The following is a 26,457-nucleotide window of genomic DNA, read 5'->3' on the forward strand; positions in this document are numbered from 1 at the left end:
GGTTCATCGATGATGTCGCTATCATCAACTTTTCAGTTCTATCATAATTCTTATGATCTACAATGACTCCTTTAGAAAGTATTATATCAATATAAAGTCTTTCAAATATTCCAAATAAATACTTTCCATATAACATAAATATAATGGCATTTTAAAAAATTGTCGGTAAAAAATGAATCAGTTCCATGAAACATTGACATTTCCATAAATAGATTTTTGTTTTTTTTTTTTTAATAATCACTGTTCATATTTCACAGAGACAATTTTCTTAAAATATTCAAATAAATTGATTTCATAATTTGTGTACAAAATTATGGCGATAAATATTAACCTTAACCTTGTCAGACGGAATTTTTGTTTCATTTTTTTATTTTGTTCATGCCATTATAATAAACATTTCTCATACATGTGTACATAAAATGGTTCTTAACCCGAAAATAGTACACATTCTCCATATTAATGGGATTGGTGTAAGGCGAAAATATCTTTTAGCAGTAATGGAATTAATTATTTGGGAATGTGGGACCATATCCTGTCGACTTAAAATTCGACATTATTATAATTCAGTATATTCCTTATATAGATATATTCATACAACTATAATACAGAAAAAATTAAAAATGTATTACTTCCCTATTGACGTCATCTGAATCATAAGGGGCAAAATATTATTATTAATAACTTATATCTACCTCCATCTATAAATATTACAATACCAACAACTTCTCGCTTACTATGTAACATACTTACAATGTAATAGAATGTATAAATATATTAAGTAAATTATTTAATATGGCGCCAAGAAAATACATTGATCACCCATGTTGGCTATCTATAAACTATATTTTTATAGTAAAAATGTAATATGCAGATGTATGTAAATATCCGTATGTTTGACGCACTATAAATACAGTATGTCAATAAAATGTATACCATCATCGTTATAGCTAATGGTTTTGCCACCACAAAAATGTGTCTCACTGATATATTGGTTTTGGATCCCATATTTTTTGTACCTAATACGTTTCAGACAATATTGAGTCGATTCACAAATGCCGTCTTGTGGCTGGTGCACAAGATAACTCTCAAAGGTAGTAATCGATTTAATCCAAATATTGAACATCGTACTATTTTCATCGGTCCACACCTTCTTGAACGTCCCCTCAAAATGTAGCAGAACATCGGTGTATTCCTTTTGGTACTTCCCGGCCAAAGTGTCAAATTTTGAAAATTTCATATGAAGCTAATGGAGTGTCCGATTTTGCCCAATGATTGCACATCGTACTATCTTTGCCAAAATGTAATAAAAATTCCCCCACCTCTACAACAAAAAAGATACAATATGTCGACACTTATTGGACAAACTGTGTTCAATTTTGTTTGTATGTAATGCAGTAATTGTTAATCGTTTAACAAATTCCTTTATTATCGACAAATGTTGAGTTGGCGCATGCCAATACATACACATGTATGTATGTAGGGGAGACTGGGGCACCTTCGGCACTTTTTTAGAGCTCTATATCTCAGTACTTATTCAACATATATAACAACTTTATGGCTGATTATTGTCCTCTGACACTTAATTTTAAAAAATAGTACCAAAAAGATATAAAAAAATAGTATTAGTTAAAAAATTTTACAGTTTTGTAAAAAAGTCAAATTCGCCGAATGTGCCCCAACCCGGGGTAGCTTCGGCATTTGATGGGGCACATTCGGCACCATAGTCATAGCCGGGTAATTGTCATCGCTATCAGTCTGGTTGAAATTCTGATCCTCTAAAAGCTCTATTTGGTTTTAATACGCGACAGAATTTTTGAATTTTAGGGCTATATTTTCTAGCGGCGGACGTTGAAATCTCAAAATCGCACACACTATCAGAAATAGGGGGTTTCTATCGCATTTTTGTTAATACAAGCACGTTTAGTCTTATATATGTAATTTCGAACCAGATTAAAGGATTATTTTTAAAGACAAACTCAAAAACATTTTAAGGAAATAATATTGCACTATCTGTATATGGCCGAATGTGCCCCTCTTTAAGATGCCGAATGTACCCCGAATGTACTTTTTATAGTTTTTTTTCATTTTTTTCGATCAGTTTGGTAAAAACATTATATTTTTAAATATTTCTATAATAATACACATCGTAGTTAACCACTTTTTAATAATATTGTCTTAAAAATTTAAAAAGTTTTTTACACGAAATACTTACGAAATGGAATTGAAATATTACAGAAACATCTATAAAAATACAAAAACCCATGTATCTAAATAAGCTTATTATCTAGAAATTTCAAACTTTGTGTAAGTTATTTATTTCGATACTCGATACCTATATATCGAAACTAGTGATGTACGGTGAGAGCTTCATATCGAAAACGCGATTGCCGAAGGTGCCCCGATGCCGAAGGTGCCCCAGTCTCCCCTACTGCATTTGTGTTATATGGAAATGGAAAAATATAATAAAAATTATTTTGTTTTTGCAAAATAATAAAAATTATTATTATAATTATAACACACATCAACAATGACCGTTGTATACATACATGGATATAAATATTTGTTTTAATTATGGAAGTATGCCAGTATAATTTGAACAAATGGAAGAGGAAATTGCCATGAAGGAAAATGTACAAAAACAAAATAAATTCTATATATGAAAATATTTTATTTGTTTGTTTGTTTGTGTGTATGTTCCCGATAGACGCAAAAACCGCTGATCAGATGTTAATGACATTTACACTGTATGTCATGACATGCCCTGAAAGTAACATAGGCTAGCTAAACTTCTAAAATTCCGCGTGGATGCAGAGTTATAGCGTCAATAGTAAACATACCTCAAAGTTTCGGAACATGTAATATGCGTATATCTTAAGAACGGTTACTGATACCGTCTTCAAAATTTGTGTGAATAACGTAGGTGTAAATACACACCATCCATACAAAAACGAGCTTGGTACGATCAACGGAAAATACAATTTCTGCTGCATTTTCAAAATCTGCATATTGAAAACAGAAAACATTTCGTTTGTAGACTCAAAAATCGCTGGACAGATTTTACTGAGACTTTCACAGAACGTTATGACATGTCCTGGTAATAACATAGGTTTTATAAACCTTTAAGATTAGGCGTGGATGCGGAGTTATAGCATCGAAGGTACTAATGCCTCAGAAATTATGAACATGTAATTTGTGTATATTCTAAGAAAAGTTACAGATACCGACTTCAAAATATGTCTGAGTAAGGTGGGCTTAAGTACGCATCTTCCATATAATAGGATCGCGGACTACCAAGGGAAAATGTACTCCTCATTGCATTTCTATCTATACATATGTATTTAGAAAATTGAAAGCATATTGTTTGTGGACTTAAGAACCACTGAACAAATTTTACCAAGAGTACGTCAAGGGTGGATGCGTTGTAATATCATCAAAAATAATCATACTTCTGAATGAATATATGCATGTATGTTAGTAGCATGTAGCTACTTTAAAATTTGTTTCAGAAAGATGGCTGCAATTGCGCATCATCCGAAGATTTTGGAACGTTGAGGGTATATTTTGAAATATATAAAATATAAAATATGTATGTATATTGAAATACAAATAGAAAGAAATTATTGACATTATAATTTTTCATTTTTGTCAGTTTGTGAAAAATTTTATTTGAATAGAAAAAAACCAAAACAACATTATTCTTATGTCAATGCCTGATATCGAATATTAGGGTTGGTCATATATAAAAACGTTTGGGACGACTTGAGAATAAGTTCATTGAAAATAGTATTTGAAGTGAAGACCCTAACATACTGTAACAATTTATTAAACAAAATAAATATATAAAACATGAATTGAATGAATCTGGAAAACACGTTATAAGTCGAATAGTGGGATATTAAGATGTGCAAAATAGTTTTTTTACCCTATTAAATGTACTTATCTGTACTGACAATAACGACCAATTCAGTAATTCCACTAACCGCCTTCTCTTCATTTTCATGCACATACATACATACTTATAACGAAATAAAATTTGTGTAAAATTTATAAAAGGTATTAATTTTGAATTTTTTCAGTATATGAAAAACATTTTTATTCTAAGTTTTAAAGGATACAAAAATTACCACCATTACAGAAAACAGCGAACAATTCAATAACTTCTATGCAAATATCGTCAGTTACCAATAGGAAGACAAGAGAACGCATAGATATTTCACACATTTTTGTTTTGTTAATACGAGCATATAAAAATTCAAGATTCAGGGGCAGCGAAGCGCTTCTGATATAAAAACAATAAAATAAATTTGAATTAAAAGAGATTATACTTTTTGGTCTGGAATATTTAGAATGCCTCTTCGACGAGAGCATACTGAAGGATAACCTATTTAATCCACTGAAAATTATTTATTATATATTTAGGAGACATAACAAATGGCCTATGTATAAAAGTTTTTTTAATTGAACTTATACTGAAACTATCTTAAGAAACTGTTTTTAAGAATCTATATTACGTTTGTGTTTGTAAGATGCCATGTTAAACGTCCTTCATTTGAGTCGTTAATTTTGACTGTGGTTTAAGGCCATTTTTTTCTTATACTTGATATTTAAAGGTTTAGGATTGATTTGTTTCAAAAATAGTGTGGTATTAATTTGGTTTAGGGCTTTGTATCACAAAAAGGTTTATATAAAACCCAGTAATCCCAGGTTGTCAAAAATCAACTATTTATTATTGTGGAAAGTATGACTTTGTCCACCAAGAGCCACTACAGGAAAGACTATAGTATACGAAGTACCAGCAACACCACATCACTAAGAAGTTCGATGGAGCCATTCTTCGTGGTTAAAAAGGCATTTGTAAGCAAATTCACAATTTTTCCACATTTTAGAACAAAATACAAGCTATATATTAATACATAATTAAAAAAAAAACGTTTAAGATCTTTTTTTGTCTTACAAATTTGCTAACCTATAACGGATCTCTAGATTGGAATTTTCTATTTATGGAACACATTTGGAGCCAAATTGGCTATAAATCAAATTTAATTAAGGTATGCCATAGTTTTAAGACCATTAAAACTTTAAATACTGCCAAGAAATTAAAAATTTAGTTGTTTCTTATATTTGATACGTCATTTTGGACTCATTTGGATTTTCAAAATCTGATTTCACATTTGTATTTAGTGGCCATAGCTCTACAAAACGTGCTCAAAAATAATTTGAATTATTCAACTTTTAACAAAAATTGATCGCCGTTTTCGATCCACCCTATTAAATTGTTAAATCGTAATCAGCGTCCTCGATACCCTTATATGTGATATTTATTTATTTAATAAACCCACTACCAAAAAATAGGATCTCTAGCCCATAGTGATCCGAACGCAACACCTTTTTAGATTTCTATATATAGATCTAATTTCTTACATGATAAATTTTCATTTTTTATATAATTTTACATTTTATATTTACATAATATTTTACTTAATTTTTTTTATAATAATTTTACATCCCACATGATATGTTTGTACGTCTGTTAAATTTTATTTTTATGATAAATAAACCTTGGACCAACAAGACATTATTAGAATTTTTGTTCGCGCTTTGTTGGCAAGATTTCAAAATTGACGACACCCCAAAACAAACACACACGAAAAAATGTGTAAAAATTTATTTGGTAAACAAAGTTAATTTGTGCTAAACATTTTGTTGTCTATTCGTTTTTGTTGTTGTTCAAAATTCTTGTGGCCTTTACTTAGTTCCTATGTTTACAAAATAAAATCGCAGAGGTATTACAAGTAATAAATACATACAAAATTTGGATGTAATATACATTAATATATACTAATGTATTTCAATGTCATAACTGAGATGTTGATATAATTCAATACAGATGTTAATTATAATGCCACAATAAAATTTGATTACATATTGGACGTTAAAGTCGTGCATTTGTTCATGTTACAATTTTCAAAATTTTCTGACGGAAAGTACATACATGTATTGATTTCATTGAAGGCGTGGGGACCTTAGTACTCGTATTTACGCGGAATAATTGAGCTATTCCGAAAATGAATTGCCAAAAAAGTGCATTTAAATCTTATCAAATTATTAACTGTTTTATCTTGACAATAAAAACAACTTCGAACGCCACCCATAAACAAAATCGTTATTAAAACGAAATAAATAATGCCAACATTATTTCCCAAAATCGCAATTTACTGCAATTTTTATTATTTGTTTTGCTGTTGTTGTTTTGTTTTTTCTACTTTATTTTTATTTTGTGATTTTTTTTTATTTGATTGTAAATTCATAAACAAAATATATATTCGTCAAAATACAAGACATACAAATTAGCAATTAACTACCACGACATTGTTTTATTGCGATAAATATGCAATGGAACGTAGAACCTGTTTATTAGAGGCAATTAATAATCAACTGTAAATAGGTATTTTGGATATAAAAATTTCCTACAAAAAATTATCAATATTGGCCTAATTTTTAGAGTACCCTCCCCAAAAAAATTGGTACATATTAAATATCGGTATTTTGGACACGTTTTTCCACCAAGTAGACTTCGATTTTATAGTTTGGATTCATATTGAGTAGAAAGTCTCCATTGCAAAAATGATTAATATTGGTCCAAGTATCAGAGTTGCCCCAATATAGACCATATTTATAATTATGAGATGGATTCACTGTATTATAGCCGTGATATTGATTAGACGTTTATTTGATTTAAATATTTCAATTATAATGACAGGTATTTCCGCTTCAAATCACAGACTAACCCAAAAAGTATTTTACGCAGTATTTCAAATTAATTTATAAACAATTTAATTATGACCAATATTGAACATGTTTTTAATTTATTTAATTATTATTATTATTATTATTTAATGTTTCTTAATCCAATTAAGAAAGTCTGAAATGACGACCTAGGAATTGCTTACATATTGCAACATTTTGAACTTGGTAAAAAAATATTATGTGTAAATTTGGGCTTAAAAAAATATTTCCAAACGCGTCGGTCTTGTGCGTAAATCCACCAATTTGGAAGACCACGTTCCAAGATGTTGTTTTCTACTTGGTCTTTCCATCTAATTCGTGGCCTTCCCCTTCTACGGGAACCATCAGTAGGCTCGTTTTTATATGCCTTTTGAGCTGGGGTATTCTCATTCATCCGCACAACATGGCCTAGCCACCGTGCAATACGACTGACTATGTCGATGACCGCGTATAAAATGTAGAGCTCGTGGTTCATTCGATGCCGATATTCACCGTCGACGCAGATCGGCCCGTAGATCTTTCGGACAATTTTTCTCTCAAACACCCCAAGAGCTGCCTCATCTGCTTGCGCAAGTACCCATGCTTCTGATTCATATAATAGCACGGGTAGTATCAGCGTCTTGTAAAGTGTGAGTTTGGTCTGGTCAAAAGCAAGGTCACCTTGCTTTTGAGTTGTTTCCTCAGACCATAGTAGCATCGGTTGGCCATCACAATTCTTCTCCAAATTTCAAAACTGATGTCATTCGTTTTTTTTTTTATGGCGGTACCAAAGTATATAAAGTCTTTAACTACCTCGAAGCTGTAGTTCTCAAGTTCCACAGTTGGTCCGAGTCTACTGGACGTCTTGCTCGTTGATACCATCAGCTTGGTCTTCTCGTCGTTTATTGCCAGACCCACCTTGGCAGACTCCTTTTCAATTTGTTCAAAGATGGCTGTTACCGCTCGCAATGTTCGACCCATTATATCGATGTCATCGGCGTAGGCGAGTAACATGTGTTGTTTGGTGTACAGAGTGCCATTTCTGTTTATCTTTGCGTCTCGTATGACCTTTTCCAGTAGGATGTTAAAAAGATCACACGACAAACTGTCACCTTGTCTGAATCCTCGTTCGGTATTGAAGGGCTCCGATAGGTCCTTTCCTACTTTAACTGCTGATCTTGTGCCACTTAAAGTTATCCTGCATAGCCGTATTAATTTTGCAGGAATGCCGAACGTAGATAGGGCTGTCGAATGTGGCTTTATAGACGACGAATAGATGGAATGTGTCGGTGTGTTTTCGTGGGTCTTTTCCAGGATTTGGCGCAGAGTGAAAATCTGGTCAATGGTGGATTTGCCAGGTTTGAAACCGCATTGGTATGGTCCAATAATGTAATTGACCATAGGTTTCAATCGTTCACACAGCACACTGTATAGCACTTTATATGCGATGAGAAGAAGACTAATTCCTCTATAGTTGACACATATCGTCTTGTCTCCTTTTTTGTGCACGGGACATAGGATGCTGAGGTTCCAATCATTGAGCATGAATTCCTCTAGCCAAATTGAACTAATCAGCTGGTGCATGCTCCCGACCAGCACCTGACCACCAGTCTTGAATAGTTTGGCTGGTAACCCATCGGCTCCTGCTGCTTTATTGTTCTTCAGCCGATTAATTGCTATTCTGACCTCATCTTGGCAAGGTGGTATACACTCTATACCATCATCTCTTATTGGTTTTGGGGTATCTTCTTCAATGCCACTATTTGATACCAGAAGCTTTTCAAAATGCTACTTCCAGATCCTCAACACGCTGTTTGTATCTGTCACCAGGTTTCCTTCTTCATCTCTACAGGAGGATGTGCCTGCACCAAAGCCTTCGGTTTGGTGTTTTACTCGTTGGTTAAATTTCGTTCTGACTCCTGTACATCTCGATTTGCTCACGCTCACTTTTTTCTTGATCGTACCATGGGTTTCTTGGTGGTGGTTTTTGGTAACCAGGAGTTGCTTTTGATGCAGTTTGTAGGGAGTGGGCAATTCGTTGCCATTGTGCTTCTATACTATTATCGGGACAAGAAGTGCTTTCTTCAAGCAGATGGGTAAGTTGAGCGGAGTAGGCCTCGGCTACCTGTTGTGTTTGCAGCTTTTCGACGTCGAGTTTCCGTGTTCTAAGGTAATGGTCCGAATCGATATCCCGAATCGCTTCTCGGATCGATCGGACCTCTAAAACACTGGATGAATGCCTTCCGTCTATCACAACATGATCAATTTGATTTCTCGTTGCTTGATCAGGAGAGATCCAGGTGTTCTTGTGTATATCGAGACGCTTGCTAACTACTGTGTTTTTTGCTGCCGCAAAGTCAATCAACCTCATGCCGTTGTCGGATGTTTCTTCATGAAGGCTGAATTTTCCAACGGTGGGGCCAAAGATATTTTCCCTTCCGATTTGTGCATTAAAATCTCCTAGCAGAATTTTAATGTCATGGCCAGGGCAACGGTCATATGCTGTTTCTAGGCGCTCGTAAAATATGTCTTTGGTCTGTTCATCTTTATCTTCGGTCGGAGCATGGGCGCAAATGAGACTGATGTAGAAGAACTTCGCTTTTATACGGATTATAGCAATTCGCTCATATACTGGAGTGAATCTGGAGACGAGGTCTTTTATTCTCCTGTTAACCATAAATCTGCAGCCAAATCCATGTCTCGTTTCATGGCAGCTATAATACAGAGCGTAATCGCCTGTCCCTTTCCATCGCATTTCCCGTAAGGCAATAATATCGGCTTTGTACTCCTTGAGTACATCCGCCAAAGCGAACACTGCGCCTGTTCTGTACAAGGTGCGCACATTCCAAGTGCAGATTCGCAGATCGTGGTCCTTTATACGTTTGCGGGGATCGTCAACATTAGGGTGGTTTGGTTTTCTTTTTCTTAGCTTTTTCATAGTAAGTTGCGTTTTCCGAGAATGGGCAACTAACCCGACGCCTCAACCCTTTTTTATAGTTCTTATGGGTGAACTCGCGGCACATATTAGCTAACTATTTCATTGGGTGTTGAGAATAGCTTCCCAGGTGGCACCGCGGGGAGGCCAGTGTCCACAATTGAGATGAAAGAGGCACAAAGATAAGCCTGGGCTTCGCCATGTTAAAGCCAATCAGAGCCGTTGCTTGGTATCTATCAACCCCTACGCCACCCATTTACCCATTACATTTATATAGGATTTACAATTTTGAAGGAATGGACCGATTACAAGTTTGTATCAAATCATATAATCTATGGGCTCAAATAAAAGTTTAATTTTTTATATAGACACTTTGTGAGGCAATTGCCGGAAGTGGTGAGTCGATGGGAGTACCGTCTGCAATCTTGATCTAGGTTTGGCAAAAGCACCAAGTCTGGATTAAGTTTTTTGATATAATTTGAATGTACACTAATTCAAGAAAGTCCCTAAAAAGTGATACTCAAACTTAAAACGCTGTGTTTTTACGAATGGCGGGCAAGATGACTCAAAAACTTATAATCCAATCGTTTCCTAATTTTGACACGTTTCTCTGGAAGTGTATAGAAAATCGAGCTCAAAATTCCCAAGCTACTCAATAATTGGGTATCCATTTATGTGGGGCCTGCCCCCGAAACCTATGTCAAAGTAACTAACCGATTTCATTCAAACTTTTGGACATCGTAATATTTTTAATCTTTCCACAAGCTATTTTCTTTACCAAGTCTAGATAAAGTCCAAAGATGGCACCTATTGATCCACTCCTTTTGGTACCTCCACCACAATGAGTCAAAATTTTCAACATTTATAAATCCAATATTAGGCAAGTGCAATGTCCGATTTGAACCAAACTATGTATATCGTAATATTTCTTCTAAACTCAAATCGAACCAATCCAAATAAAAATAAAAATGGGGGAAAACGAACCACTCCAAATAAAAATAAAAATGGGGGAAAACGAACCACTCCTTCTGGTACCTCCCCCACAAAATTGTCAGAATGACTATGAAACTAAAAATTAATTTTATAATATCATGCGAACAGAGCATCCGATATAAACCAAACTTTGCACAACATAATATTTGAACCAAGTATTTTTAATGCTTGAAGATGGGACTTTTCGTTTCCCCCCTTGTAGTATCTCCCTTATAAAGGTTCAAAGTTATAACAATTTGTAAATCTTATAGAAGAGAACATAATATCCAAATATATTTCAAACATTTGGTACTTCCCACACTAAATTGTCAAAAGATTTGATCGTTGGAGCGTTTTAAGATAAGAGTCTAAAATCCCACATGAAACGCTGATAAGACAGTTGTTGTTCAGACTGTTTTGACACACACGATGAGAAAAGTCTCCACAGATCAAATTCTATTATTAGAACAAATAGTTTATTGATAAGTATTGACCAGCACAAACCATAGGCTGAGGGTATATATCTGTAGGCAACACCGACTGACACTTTTTTACTTGTTTATTTGGTATTTAAAGATTTCATGGTGTGACATATTTACCTATTGGACCTGTTATTGTGCATTTTTTTTAAATTTCTCTGCCACTACCAAACCAGGTTTTCACGGAAATTTGTTTATATTACCCGTAGAATAAAAACAAACAAAAAAATCTTTATTCGGTTAAAAGTTCGGCCTGAACAAAGTCTAAAACGGCATTTATATATGAACTTTTACCGGGTTAACCTATTTCATGGGGATTTATTTGGCATATATACAATGGAGTTGGAAATTTAAACACACTGGGTTAACGAAATCTGATACAATATAAACGTCTACACTTCATTGCTTACTAACTCCAACTCTCCTGTACATTTTTCGGTTTTTGTCCTTTTAACCTTGTATATAGAAATTATATTACGTATTTTTCTTCAATACTATGGGACCTGCGCATTAAATGGCAACAACGCCTGTTAACCAACATCTGTGAGTGTCTCATAAACACGAAATTCTATGAAATTCTCAAACGTATCGAATTGGACGTCGATATTTTCTATACATAGGGGAGACTGGGGCACCTTCGGCAATCGCGTTTTCGTTATGAAGCTCTCACCGTACATCACTAGTTTCGATACATAGGTATCGAATATCGAAATAAATAACTGACACAAAGTTTGAAATTTCTAGCTAATAAGCTTATTTAGATACATGGGTTTTTGTATTTTTATAGATGTTTCTGTAATATTTCAATTCCATTTCGTAAGTATTTCGTGTATAAAACCTTTTAAAATTTTAAGACAATATTATTAAAAAGTGATTAACTACGATGTGTATTATTATAGAAATATTTAAAAATATAATGTTTTTTCAAAACTGATCGAAAAAAATGAAAAAAACTATAAAAAGTACATTCGGGGTACATTCGGCATTCGGCCATATACTGATTGTGCAATATTATTTCATTAAAATGTTTTTTTTTTAGTTTGTCTTTAAAACTAATCCTTTAATATGGTTGGAAATTGCATATATAAGATCAAACGTGCTTGTATTGACGAAAATGCGATAGAAAAAACCTATTTCTGATGGTGTGTGCGACCTTGAGATTTCAACGTCCGTCGCTAGAAAATACAGCCCTAAAATTCAAACATTTTGTCGCGTATTAAAACCAAATAGAGCCTTTAGAGGATCTGAATTTCAACCAGACTGATAGCGATGATAATTACCAGGCTATGACTATGGTGCCGAATGTGCCCCATCAAATGCCGAAGCTACCCCGGGTTGGGGCACATTCGGCGAATTTGACTTTTTTCACAAAACTGTAAAATTTTTTAACTAATACTATTTTTTTATATCTTTTTGGTACTATTTTTTATAATTAAGTGTCCGAGGACAAAATCAGCCATAATGTTGTTATATATGTTGAATATGTACTGAGATATAGAGCTCTTCAAAAAAAGTGCCGAAGGTGCCCCAGTCTCCCCTATATATTTTTCTACGCTGCTGTGTGCCAGAAACTTTTACTCGTCAACATAGGCGTTGATCTCTGTTCGTTTCGTTGTGACTGATATATTTTTTGATAAAATATATTCTGTACTACTCGAACAATCGATTTGATATAATAAATGCCAATATCAATCGATATTTTCTCACATACTGCAAAAATATTCCGGCCTTCTTCAATAAAGACTATCGAAGTTGAATCGTTCCTTTAAGTTAATTGCCATTTTTTTGAGTTATTTCAAATATGTATTTATTTTGAAAATTATTTATTGTTTTCTACTAATTCTAGCAATTTCTGGTGCATTCGAATGTTACATGTACTGTACAAATTGTTGGCAATTTTGATAAAGTAGTGTTTGGCGGGTTAAAAAACAAAGGGCACTGATGAGGATCAGTGGCGAGATCCGAAACTATAGTCTTCCCTGCCTTACCCCTCAGCGGACAATGCCATACATTCCCCACTAATAAATTGTTGTTTTTGTTTTTTTTTTATAAAAACAACAAACTGGGATTAAGCCTGACTATTTTGCAAAAACAATTTTGATAAATTTTACAGATTTTTTCAAAAATTTTTTTTATAAATGATTTTATCGATGCTTAATTTGCATAACTTACCTAAATTTAAGTGATTTTTTAAAAATGTTTTCAAAAAAAATGCAGTAAAGTAAAAAAATCACACAATGTTTTAATTATGTGGCCACTTCAAACTCGATGTATTTTCATAAAAACCGTTATTTATGGAAAAATGCAATAATTTTCTATTTTCACACTAAATCTCTTAAGTGCAGTATATCGAAGTGTTCTGAATTAAAAAAATTTCAAAAATACTTCAAACGAATCGAGGGCTGATCAAAAAAGGTTTACCACAATAAATGTTTTAATTGCGTGACCACCACTGTATATAGACCAGCGTGTCTTTAAAACATACCAATTGGTCTGTATAGAGACCCAAAGGTCATTATAACAGACCCACTGGTCAGTATAGAGACTCAGAGGTCTTTATAACATACCAACTGGTCTGCATGGTCCGTATAGTGTCTTTATCAACGATCAATTGGCTCTATATATGCCAATTGGTCGTTGTCTTGTCATGTCTTTTTAACAGACTAGGTCAGATTTTTATTTTATTTAATATTCTAATTTTCTTATTTAATATTCTAATTTCTACTATTTAGGTATTTCAAATCTAAATCAGCATTCTCAATAATATTGAGCCCTCTGCAATAGAATTACACCAAGAGGAATCTCATTATCACCCTATTATAACTAAAGTCGTACAGTACGAAATTCCACAACCTGCCCTAACTAAGAAAAACCAAACTAAACCACAAAAACAATTAAACAAATAACAAAAACATCACATTTCAGAAATTCTAAAACACACAAACAACAAATCTCTATGTGAGTCTTCTTCAAAACGTGATTTTGTAATTTATTTATTTTATTATTTTATTTATTTTCATTTGATTGCTCCGGTTCGAACCAGAAGTAAAACATTAACCCCGATCATGACACTGAAATATGGAAATTTTTCTGTGTTTTTATTTTCAGTTCTTTTTGTTTTGTTCTTAGGAAAGAAAGGAAAAAAACTAATAAAATTTTGACATGGCATTTTATTGTATCATTGTCATTGAAAATAAGTAAATTCATGTAACTACAACAACAGCAACAACAACAATAAACACAATGTGAAACATTTTGGTGTTGACAGTTGTATCGTAGAGATAAGGAGACTTATAATAACAAGATGTATTGGAGTGTAAAATGTGGTAATCAAGAAAATTATTGGGTTATCCATATTTTTTTTTACTGTTCCATATGGGAAATAATTATTTGTATTTAAATAAAATGAGAAATACTATTAAATATGTTAAAACAATTAAATGAAGAGCGTGGGACAGCATAATTTTAATCAGCTGTTTATACTAAAGAATTGATGTATATTTAAAATAATAGTTTAGCAAAATAAATTTTAGATTAAATGCTGTAAAGTTTAGTAATAAGATATAAATAAATATTTATGGTCGCTACAAAATTCGATAGGTTATATAAAAATAATGGGTTTAGTTTGCAGAAGCTCCTCGAAATGCAAAAAAAGCCGTTGAATGTATTCATAGAAATCATATATGTAGATACAATAACAAATGGTATCCCAAATAGCCCGTCACTACCTAGTCTTGATGAACATATTAGGAACCCAGAAGGACAAATTCGCCATAAGTAAGTGTTTGAGATATGGTGTGTTTAATTGTTGTCGGTGAACCCACAATTTATGAAGAAAATGTGTCCTTCTATCTCGAGTCCTTGTGCGTCGTTTCATTCTTTTTGCTGAACCGTAAACTGAATACCCCAAGACGGATTTCCTTTTAATTCCAAATATTCTGTTAAAATGTCCCTCAAAAGATTTTAGATGGGAAATAATAATTTGGTAGAAGAACTGCCTTATTCGTCTGAAATGTTTGCAATACATAGATCTTATTGTTAATAGCACTTATTCCCTAACAGAGGCAGATCTGTATACCTAATTTTTAACTGGGTTTATACCGATTAAACTTATATGCATATCATTTATAAGAAAATAATATTGCTAATTGTGTGGAATACGTATCTGCTTAAAATCTAACTATATCCCGGCTCGGAAACTTCTTAGCTTATCAATGAATGAGAATAGTTAGTTTTTCAAAAATATTTTAATTTTTCAATATAATCTGCAATACACTTAGTCCAACGCTTTTCTAGAAAATCTATCCCTTTATTAAAATAGTTTTCCTCAAGGTCTTCAAAATAGTGATTTACAACTGTAATTGGGAACAAGTAAAAATCACTGGGAGCTAAATCCGGAGAATAAGGTGGGTGGTCAAGCAACTCGTACTTTAATTCGTTGATTTTAGCCATTGTTAAGCACTCTTGAGCACTGGTGCGTTGTCTTGATGAATTTTTTTTTTTCATTTTGTGATGTAAGCCAGTACGTTTTTTATCGAATTTGTACATTTAATTGATCCAAAAGGTCGCAATAGTACTCTGAATTTATAGTTTTACCCATTTGCAGATATTCAATTAATAAAATAATAATTAAATTGTTTTTCCCTTCATTTGGGCACTTCCTTCAGCTTTAGTCCATGGTTTGGGCTGTTCTTTTGTATCTGGAATATAGTGGTGGAACCATGTCTCATCCACAGTTACGAAACGAAACTTAAAATCCAGTTTGTTTGGCTTAAAACGATCCAAATAAGCTTGAGAAATGTTCATTGTTATGCGTTTTTGATCGACTGTTAACAAATGCGGCACCCATCTTACAGAAAGCTTTTTCATCTCTAGTTCTTCATGCGAAATTATTCATAGGCTAAGAAGTTTCCGAACTGCCTTCGTAGATATATAAATTTCTGAGCCAAGATCTGATAAATGTGGAAAAAACGTTTTAATCGGATTCAATCTGGAATGATTTGGAAATAACATTCCAGATTGTGGAAATCCAACGGCGTTGCAAGGTCTGAAATTGACAGATGACTGTAAACTACGGTAGTCGTGGATGTATATCTGTTAGGATTTGCGGATCCATTTGAAAAGGCGTGTGTAGCTGTGGTGTATATCAAGACTTCAAGTGGAGTGTCATTAGTTGTACTGAAAAGTAAGGTGGATATTTTTCTAATATCTCGGTTGCCGAAAAAAATTATGAAAGTAGTCAAAAATGAGACCAAGGTGTGGACTGAAAACAACAACAGTAAATATAAGTCTATCTGAACGAGAGCCAATAGTATAAAGAAGACTAAAAAGCGAAAACATTATCTCCAGATAAAACAATGCATTGTGTTGTGGTATCTCGTGGTTAACAAAGCAAAAATGGAATGGATGGTTTGACCAGAGAAATCTTTGTTTCACTTGCCAACCTGACGTTAGAATCGACATATTTTCATGATTTGGCTTAGGGATACTCATCATATCAGAAATTGCACAGAGTGTACAAATTGGTGTTGCGGTTTATTGGAAGTTTAAGGAAAAGTTTTACCCTACAAAATATTTAACGCGGGAAGAGCAAATGCGACAGAAAATGTTGAGAAATTGTTAGTTCAACTTAGTGAAAGGAATATTTAAAAAAGTAAGCAATTCAATAGGAATCACCGCACTTTACCATGTGTATAGATGAATATGGAGTAATGAGAGTGGGAGGTCGATTGCAGAACTCAATTCTCACAATGAATCAAAAGCATTCATTTATTATTCAAAATCAAAAATCCAGTCTGGTTTATATTATCATTGTTAAAGATGCTCATCGTATATCATTTGTATGGCCGGGAGCTGACATAGTGTGGAATCTGAACATAAGAAAATTTGGTTTTTGTTCTATTAGCCCATTTTCGTTTTTATACCCTCCACCATACGGTGAAGTGTATATTAAATTTGTCATTCCGTTTGCAAAACCTCGAAATATTCACCGGAAACCCCCCAAATTATATATATATATTCTTGATCAGAATAAAATTCTATATCTGGCCGTCTGTTGAAATCACGATACAGATCGCAATATTTAAGATAAAGCTCGGAAATTGCACAGACATTGCTAGTACTCCTAGGATGTTTGGTATTGCAAATAGGATATATCGGTCCCCGTTTGATGTAGCCCCCATATATAGGTACCCCCCACAACACGGTATTTTGGACACGTTTTTCAACCATATTGGCTGCAATTTGGTATTTTGGATTCTCATTGAACAAATTTTTCTAATAAAAATTATACATCTTGGTCCACTTTTTAGGATAGTCCCCTAACTCGCATAAATGTATCAATATTGACTTATGCTTCGGGGTAGGCCCCATATAAGGATTGGATATGCTGGAGAATATTTTGAAAAACGTACACTATTTTTGACGATAAATATTGATATTTTCATTAATAGTCTTTTATAGGTCTGTAATTTATATAGGTAAACAGCTTAATAATAAAATATAATAGAAAATCGGAACAGATTTGAGGGTATAGGTTCTTTGATATTTTCTATTTATCATATAAACTTAACTCAGAGTATAAAATGATTTCAATTTATACATTCCATTTCTTTTTTTTTCGGAAAATAATTTTAAACATCTCTTCCCTAAAGAAAAAACGACAACATCTTCTTATTATAAGTCTCCCTGACCAATACCAATAAAATGTCTACGTGCCATTCAGCACGTACACATTTACACTTATCAGCGAACTGAAAACAACAATAGCATTATTAACATTCTGTTTACTTTTCCCCTATGTTAAACTGTCAAAGAGAGTGAGAGTAAGATTGCTTAACATTGGCCGATGAGAAAAAAACAGTGTGGTGAATTTCTTTTGAAATATCGTATTAAGAGAATATAAATAGTGTAAAGAGAAATTATGATTTCTATGGAGTCCTTGTGTTTTATGGAATAATGTGAAATTCCTTGACCTAATGAACTGTCATTGTAGGAATTTAATTAAAATTAGCCATTTCTTCTTCTTGTTTTTGTCACGCACACCACCCGAATAGCTTGTAATAAATTAATTTTCCCCTCCCCTTCTCTCTGCTTTTATTTACAGATTGTTGCCCGAAGACGTGATTTGAAGTTAATTGTTACCTCAGCCACTATGGATGCCACCAAATTTGCCACCTTCTTTGGTAATGTGCCAACCTTTACCATCCCCGGTCGTACCTTCCCTGTTGATGTACTATTTAGTAAAAATCCCTGTGAGGATTATGTCGAATCGGCTGTGAAGCAAGCCCTACAAATCCATTTAACTCCCAATGAAGGTGATATGTTGATTTTTATGCCCGGTCAGGAGGATATTGAGGTTACATGTGAGGTATTAGCTGAACGTTTAACGGAAATAGATAACGCCCCAGAGTTATCGATATTGCCCATCTATTCGCAATTACCATCCGATTTACAAGCGAAAATATTTCAACGTTCTGCCGAGGGTATACGCAAATGTGTTGTGGCCACAAATATCGCTGAAACCTCCTTAACAGTGGATGGTATTATCTATGTCATCGATTCGGGATTTTGTAAATTAAAAGTCTATAATCCACGCATTGGTATGGACGCTCTACAAATCTATCCCATATCTCAGGCTAATGCTAATCAACGTTCCGGCCGTGCTGGACGTACTGGACCGGGTCAAGCCTATCGTTTATATACCCAACGACAATACAAAGACGAATTATTGCCTCTAACCGTACCTGAAATACAACGAACAAATTTGGCCAACACTGTGTTGTTGTTGAAATCATTGGGTGTGGTCGATTTGTTGCAATTTCATTTTATGGATCCACCACCACAGGATAATATTCTGAATTCGTTGTATCAACTTTGGATATTGGGTGCCTTAGATCATACAGGGGCGTTGACACCGTTGGGTCGACAAATGGCTGAATTTCCCTTGGATCCGCCACAGTGTCAAATGTTGATTGTATCCTGTCAGATGGAATGTAGTGCTGAAGTTTTGATAATCGGTAAGTGAGAAATGTAACTTTTGAATATTAGAGGTATATATAAAGGGTTATATTTATCGATACTAATAAAAGAGTAAAGTGATTGACTGACTGACTTAAGGATTCATCAACGCCCATGCGAAACGATTGAAGCTAGAATCTTGAAATTCGCCGTGAGGGTCACTCTTGGTCCAAAGGTGTCAGATAAGGCTGGGTTTTTGAAAATTTCTAATAGAACGGAACGGGAAGAAGTACTAAATATGGTATCATTTGTATGTGCGAACCGTTAGCACTAGAACTCTGAAATTTGTATTGATATAGTGTAGGATGACCCTTAATCCAAATTTCAGAGTTCTAGTCCTAACGGTTCGCCACATACAAATGATACCATATTTAGTACTTCCCGTTCCATTCTATTACGAATTTTCAAAAACCCAGCCTCTTGGACCAAGAGTGACCCTCCCGGCGAATTTCAAGATTCTAGCTTCAGTCGTTTCGCATGGTATAGTGTAGGATAGATGTAGCAAAGGTTTTTGGTTTTTGAAAATTCGAACTACAAGTACCCGAAAAGTACTAAAATGTACTGAATTTGTTACAATTTCGTAGCATGTGAACGGATAGAGCTAAAAAATGAAATTTGGAAAGCGAATCAAGCTTGAGAAGTAGGGTCGATATTAGGAGGTGGTTTGAAAAGTGTGTAGTCATGTATACGAAAAGTACTAAACCGTACTAAATTTGGTACAATTTGAATTTGAAGAAACGGATCCTGATATAGCGATTGCAGGTTGTTTTGGAAATTAGTACTTATGTGTACGAATGGTACTAAATGGTACTATATTTGGTACAATTTGGATTTGGGTGAACCGACAGAGCTGGAACACTGAAATTTTGAAATAAAATTTATACTTGTGTGTACTAAATTTGGTACAATTTTTATTTTTTGGTGAACCAATAGAGCTGGTTAGGATCACTGATAGTGTGTAGGATTAGGGTACGCAAGAAGAAATTTCTACTAATGTGTACTAAATGGTACTAAATTTGGTACAATTTCGATTTAAATGGAACACTGAATTTTGCAAATAAGATTATTGTTGGAGTATAGGATTTGGGATATAGATGTAGTTTTGGAAATTAGTACTTATGGTTACTAAATGGTACTAAATTTCATACAATTTGGACTTAGAGCTGGAATAGTAAAAATTTGAAATTAAATTACTGTTGGAGTGTAGAATTGAGGTATGTAAGAAGTTTTGTGTATTCGTAATTATGTGTACTAAATGGTAATAAATTTCGTACAATTTGAATTTAGGGTAAACCGATGGGTCTAGAATCCTGAAATTTGGAATTGAGAATTTGGAAACTCGTACTTATGATTGTGAGGGTATGTAGTTATGGACATTTATATTAATGTATACTAATTGGTACTAAATTTGGATAGGGGTGAACCTATATTTAATTTTTTTTTTTCAAATTATTATTACAAAAGTACAAAGGGTAATAAATGATACCCTATTTAGTATAGAGCTAGATTTCTGTTGCAGTCAGAATTGGTGTGTACTGTTAAGATATGGAGATAGTTTTGGAAATACGTACAATAAGGAGTACTATATTTGGAATGGTACTAACATTTTAATTATGGTCGGTATTGGTTTTTAAAAAAATCTCTAGTATGAGATATTCTGTCTATAGGAGTGATAGTGCAACACTATTATTATATTATAGACGATCTTTAGAAATCTGGTAACTGACATTACAATGAAAACCCTAAGACTCACATCGCTGTGGCCGGCACATCATGTCGGATTATCCAACATCGGGGGACAATGGTCATCCCAGGAAACTGTTGGGATACTCATCAAGTTAGTCTACATTGTTCAGAAGGAAATCCCGTGTGACAAACCTAGGAGACATTTTACATCGTGGATCTTCTGTCCGTGATCTGTTGAAACATTCAAGAGGAATGGGGCATCAAAAGCAACCTTGTTAGAGTTTTTGTTAGTCGTGGAAGAGTTCAAAATATATTATGGCCAACATTAAAAAGAATCTACAAATCTTGAGGGCCTTTTATTAAACTAAAAAAAGATTTCGATTGTATTGTGATCATTAACAAATTCTCCAAATGATTTTCTTTCTAGTTTCCATGTTATCGGTGCCCTCAATATTTTATCGTCCCAAGGGCCGTGAGGAAGAAGCTGATGGTGTTCGTGAAAAGTTTCAAGTTCCCGAATCCGATCATTTGACATACCTCAATGTGTATTTGCAATGGAAGCTTAATAAGTAAGTAAACCCTATCGAATACCCTACCTAATATTCCCACTAACATTTATTCCTTTTACTTACAGCTACAGCTCTAATTGGTGCAATGAACACTTCATACACATCAAGGCAATGCGTAAGGTACGCGAAGTCCGCCAACAGCTTAAGGATATTATGATACAACAAAAACTCTCAGTGAAATCGTGTGGCACCGACTGGGATATAATCCGTAAATGTATCTGTTCGGCATATTTTTATCAAGCGGCACGCCTTAAGGGTATTGGTGAATATGTAAATCTACGTACCGGTATGCCATGTCATCTACATCCTACCTCGGCTCTTTATGGTTTGGGTACCACACCCGATTATGTGGTCTATCATGAATTGGTTATGACAGCCAAGGAATATATGCAATGTGCCACTGCTGTGGATGGCTATTGGTTAGCCGAATTGGGTCCTATGTTCTTCTCTGTGAAGGAAACTGGTCGCAGTGGTCGCGAAAAGAAAAAACAAGCTGCTGAACATCTTAAAGAGATGGAGACACAAATGCGTTTGGCTCAAGAGGAAATGGAAGAACGGAAACTGAAGGCAGCTCAACGTGAGGAACAATTGGCAAATAAACAGGAGATAGCAACACCAGGCCATGCCACACCTAGACGAACTCCATCGAAAATTGGATTGTAATGTGTGTTCTTTAATTTTTTTTTTGTATTAAATCAATTTCAAATTTTTCTAAATAATTATTTTTTTTCTTTTCAAATATAAATATATTTAGCATTGAAAATGTTTATGCATGTATTTCGAAGTTGGAGTACAAATAAAAATAAAATAAAAGATGTTTTTGAGAATAATGTTTGTGTTTTTAAGTGGTGGATGGAGGGAACTAGGTTGGATTATTCCAAAACTCTCTGTAAATAACAGTTAAGTAACGCTTCTTGTATTTGTAGAAGCAGGAAGTATCAGTCGGTTACGTTTATTCTGACATTTGTATCCTATTTTAGACAATTAATTTTCCTTCGTGACGTCGAGCAATTCGGACCAGACAGAATTCACAATTAGCTTTTTACGTTAAATTTGATATTAAAACAAGTAATAACTTTGAGTTGAATTCAACAGTTCGAAGTTTGGATCAAAGTGGATACTCCGTTCTTTAATTTTTACTAAAACTGCACATCGTACCCCGTAAAGATTCTACTCAAACCCTCAAAATGTCTTACAAGGGCATTTCCATAAAACACATTACGACACCCACAACTATTCATTGTTGTTTACATCTTCTGATTAGAATTTACCAACGCCTAAAAATATGCTATACTGTATATAGAATATTTTTTGTGTTAAACCCCAGTAACAATTTTGATGCAAAATTTGGGAATAATGGAATTGAGAAACGGGAATTCAAATTCATTATTCCTGGAAGAGGAAATTAGGTCTCACAGATCCAAAAATTTTTATTATGGGGGTGAATCAAGTGATTGTTGATTTGGTATTTGTCTTTGTAAAAACAATAAACCCCACTGAAGGTAACGAAGTTTCTGCATATATCTGCCTTTTAAACCTAATATTATCGACGATATGAGCAAAAATATTCGATGATGTTAACGAACATTATTATTTAAAAACTGTGAGCAAATTTCTTATTCATAGATACTTTAAAAATTGTAGTATGATCAAAATATTTATTTAATCTAGAAATAGTCAAAACTAGCACATGCCCGCAACTTCGTTAGCGAATGTAGGAAATAATTAAACATGTATTAACATATTTTTTTATTTTCGCAGCAAACTGTGTATGTGAGAAAAACCAGTTCACACATTAATATCGATCATAAATTAAATTTGAGTACCATTTAGTACCAAATTTCATGATTCGAGCTCTGATGGTTCACCCAAATCCAAATTTTGCTTTTAACGCACATTATTTCCATAAGTACCCTGTTCAACCATCCAACAAAACTTCATGCATATCCCGATCCTACACCCCCTCAATGATTTCAAATTCAAATTTCAGGATTCCAAATATAGTGGTTCACCCACAATTTAAATTGTACCAAATTTAGTACAAAGTAGTACGAATTTCCAGAACCTTTTTCTTACCCCAAACCAACACCCCCACAGTGATCCAAAATCCAAGTTTCAGAACTCCAACACTATCGGTTCACCCACAATTCAAATTGGACAAAATTTAGTACACAATAGTACCAATTTCCAAAACTTCCTACATACCCCAATCCTACACTTCCACAGTAACTCTAAATCAAAATTTCATGATTTCAACTCTATCGCTTCACCTACAATTTAAATTGTACCAATTTTTTTCATGAGCTCTATTGGTTCACCTAAGATAAAATTGTACCAAATTTAGTACCCATAAGTATTAATTTGTTAAACTGAATCCTGACCCTATCCAAATTTCAAGATTCTAGCTTTAGCCGTTTCGTCTGGGCGTTGATGAATCGTTAAATCAGTCAGTCAATCATTTTACTCTTTTATTAGTATAGATTAAATTTGTACCAAATATAGTACTTTTCGTACACATAAGTACATGCTTTCAAAACCATCTCCTTAAATAGACTCTACATCTCAACCCTAATTCTCATTCCATATTTCAAGTTTTTAGCTATATCCATTCACATGCTACGAATTTGTACCAAATTAAGTACATTTTAGTACTTTTCGGATAATTATAGTTCGAATTTCCAAAAACCCTTTGCTACACCTTTCCTACACTCCATCAGCGACCACCAATCCAAATTTCAGAGTTCTAGCTCTACCGGTTCGCCAAATACAAATGGTATCACATTTAGTACCTTTCGTACCGTTTTAGTACGAATTTCCAAAAACCCAGCCTTATCTGTCACATTTGGACCAAGAGCGAATAGTCAGAATCAGTCAGTCAATCTCTTTACTCCTCATTAGTATAGATAATAATAGTCTGTTGAAAAGGTTTCCATACACTGTTTAGATCTATTCTTCGATTTTATTCGCAATCAAAAGAATTTCTGCCAACTCGTATTGTATCCAAGTGTTAGAGTCACTCAATTTAGCAGATTACCGTTTACCCTAGTTACTAACATCGATTACGTATCACAGAAAAGCCCCATTACAATCTAATCACTTTTTAGAAAATAAATATATACACGATTTTATTTATTAGATAACATGGCGGAATACGAAATTCATATTAATAATCTTATCAATACAATACAAATCAATTGTTTATCGATACAGCAGATCAAAAATCAAACAAAAAATACAATAAACAAAACAAATCAGCTTATAACACAACACAATCATATATCAAAGCCAATGGTATATATTATCCCCAAACGTTGTTGTTATTTACAACTCCATTATTCAGTCCTCACGTTCTGCCATACACTTTTCAATTTCTTCAACAGTTCTGGGAACAATGGCAAAATTTTCATTGCCTGTCTTTGTGATCAAGACATCATCCTCGATGCGAACACCACCGAATGAACGGAAACGTTCAAAAACATCTTTGACAATGAATTTATTTAGATTGGGATCGGCCAGGGCTTTGTCCATAAGGATGTCAATGAAGTAGCAACCGGGTTCAACGGTAACATACATGCCTGCTTGTAGGGTACGGGCAAAACGTAATTTGCTGAGCCAAGGTTCGGAAGGACGTTCAGGTTGACCGGGCAAATAACCACCAACATCATGAACATCCAATCCAATTAGATGACCCAAACCATGAGGTTGGAAAGTACCAGCCAAACCGGCAGCTAACATTTCATCAACATCTCCCTGCAGCATACCACCTTCCTTGAGGCGTTGTAACATAACACGGCACGCCAAACGATGCATATCAACCCAGGAGACACCTTCGCGAGCTTCCTTTAAAACAGCATTACGGGCATCCAGTACAGCATTGTAAATGAATTTTTGATCTTCGGTGAATTTGCCATTGGCTGGGAAGGAGCAGGTAATGTCAGCAGCATAACCACAATAATTGGCACCCATATCGAAGAGGCACATATCACCATCCTTGACAGCCTTATCGTTGGGAGCGGCAGCGTGGCCATAATGCAAAATTGCCGAATTAGTACCACTACCACAAATACAAGTGTAGGAGGTGTGGCGGCAACCACCCACAGCATAGGAATGATGTAGGAAAACTGCTTCACCTTCAAATTCACTACGTCCCGGACGCATAAACTGCATAACCTTAATGTGGGCATCTGAAGAAACCTTGGCCACGTAGCGTAGAACTTCAATTTCTTCTGGAGTTTTGATGACACGGCATTCAGCCACAACTGGATGTAACAAATCACAATTGACAACATACTTTTCAATGCCCTCGAAAGTGGCTGGCTTTGAGCGCAGACCACTATCGGTATTCAAACCACTGAGTGTCAAAATCAATTTAGGTGATGCCTTTTCAAAGAATGTTGGAAGTTCGTCGACATAAAGGACTCGATCAACTTCATACATTGATTTGAATTCGTCCAAAGATAAAAGACGTCCCATCCAGGTGGCATATTCCTCAGGCAAACGTGGTACAAAGAGTATGGATTCGCCGGAATCAACATTCAATACACCATAACAGTCTGGCTCTTTAACACCGAAAAAGTATTGGAAATAGGATTCCTGGCGGAACAGATAGTTGGTATCGGTGTCATTGAAACTAACATCCTTGCCGCCTTCCAACAAGACAAAGGATCCCTTTTCGACAGCGACATTCGACTTTAATGCTTCACACACTTTTTGACGATTTTTTCGAAACAATGCCATGGGCACTGCATGAGTTTGGGGGCTCATTTGGAAAGTAGCCATGATGATATTCTGGAAAATGAAAACAAAGAAATTCTATTAGAGGTCGTCCAGTAATAAAAGTCTTTAGATATGTACAACAGCTATATATAGCAAAATAGTAGGCACAACAGCTTTGTTATCTTTAAGACACATAAAACAAGTTTGTTTTTCTTTCAGCTACTCAACCGCAGATTATCGTACAGTCGTCGTACATTTTAATTTCTGTCAAATAGTCAACAATTGGCCATAGAACCGCCATTAATTGTTCTACTAT

General features: G+C 34.3%; 2 protein-coding genes across 2 annotated transcripts in view; one reads left to right on the forward strand and one right to left on the reverse strand.

Moving 5' to 3' along the window:
• LOC133327830 (pre-mRNA-splicing factor ATP-dependent RNA helicase PRP16) overlaps positions 1 to 22,097 on the forward strand; it is an 89,422-nt gene extending 67,325 nt beyond the window's left edge. Inside the window, exons 3-5 of the mRNA XM_061536367.1 lie at positions 18,257 to 19,169; positions 21,284 to 21,425; positions 21,491 to 22,097. Coding sequence (XP_061392351.1) covers positions 18,257 to 19,169; positions 21,284 to 21,425; positions 21,491 to 22,088 — 1,653 coding nt within the window. The 3' untranslated portion in view covers positions 22,089 to 22,097. The remainder of the gene's footprint in view (positions 1 to 18,256; positions 19,170 to 21,283; positions 21,426 to 21,490) is intronic.
• Positions 22,098 to 24,761: 2,664 nt separating this feature from the next.
• On the reverse strand, positions 24,762 to 26,204 carry LOC133327831 (xaa-Pro dipeptidase). Its single transcript, XM_061536368.1, has one exon. It carries the CDS (start codon positions 26,202 to 26,204, stop codon positions 24,762 to 24,764), a length of 1,443 nt encoding a protein of 480 aa, XP_061392352.1.
• Between the last annotated feature and the right edge of the window lie 253 nt (positions 26,205 to 26,457).

This window comes from Musca vetustissima, unplaced genomic scaffold, assembly GCF_032173495.1.
Source record: "Musca vetustissima isolate MV318-11 ecotype Yass unplaced genomic scaffold, APGP_CSIRO_Mvet_v1 utg42163, whole genome shotgun sequence".
In the NCBI taxonomy this organism is placed as follows: domain Eukaryota; kingdom Metazoa; phylum Arthropoda; class Insecta; order Diptera; family Muscidae; genus Musca; species Musca vetustissima.

Excerpts from the sequence above, each read along its gene's own strand:
- LOC133327831 (XM_061536368.1), bottom strand. The coding sequence starts at position 26,204 with ATGGCTACTTTCCAAATGAGCCCCCAAACTCATGCAGTGCCCATGGCA.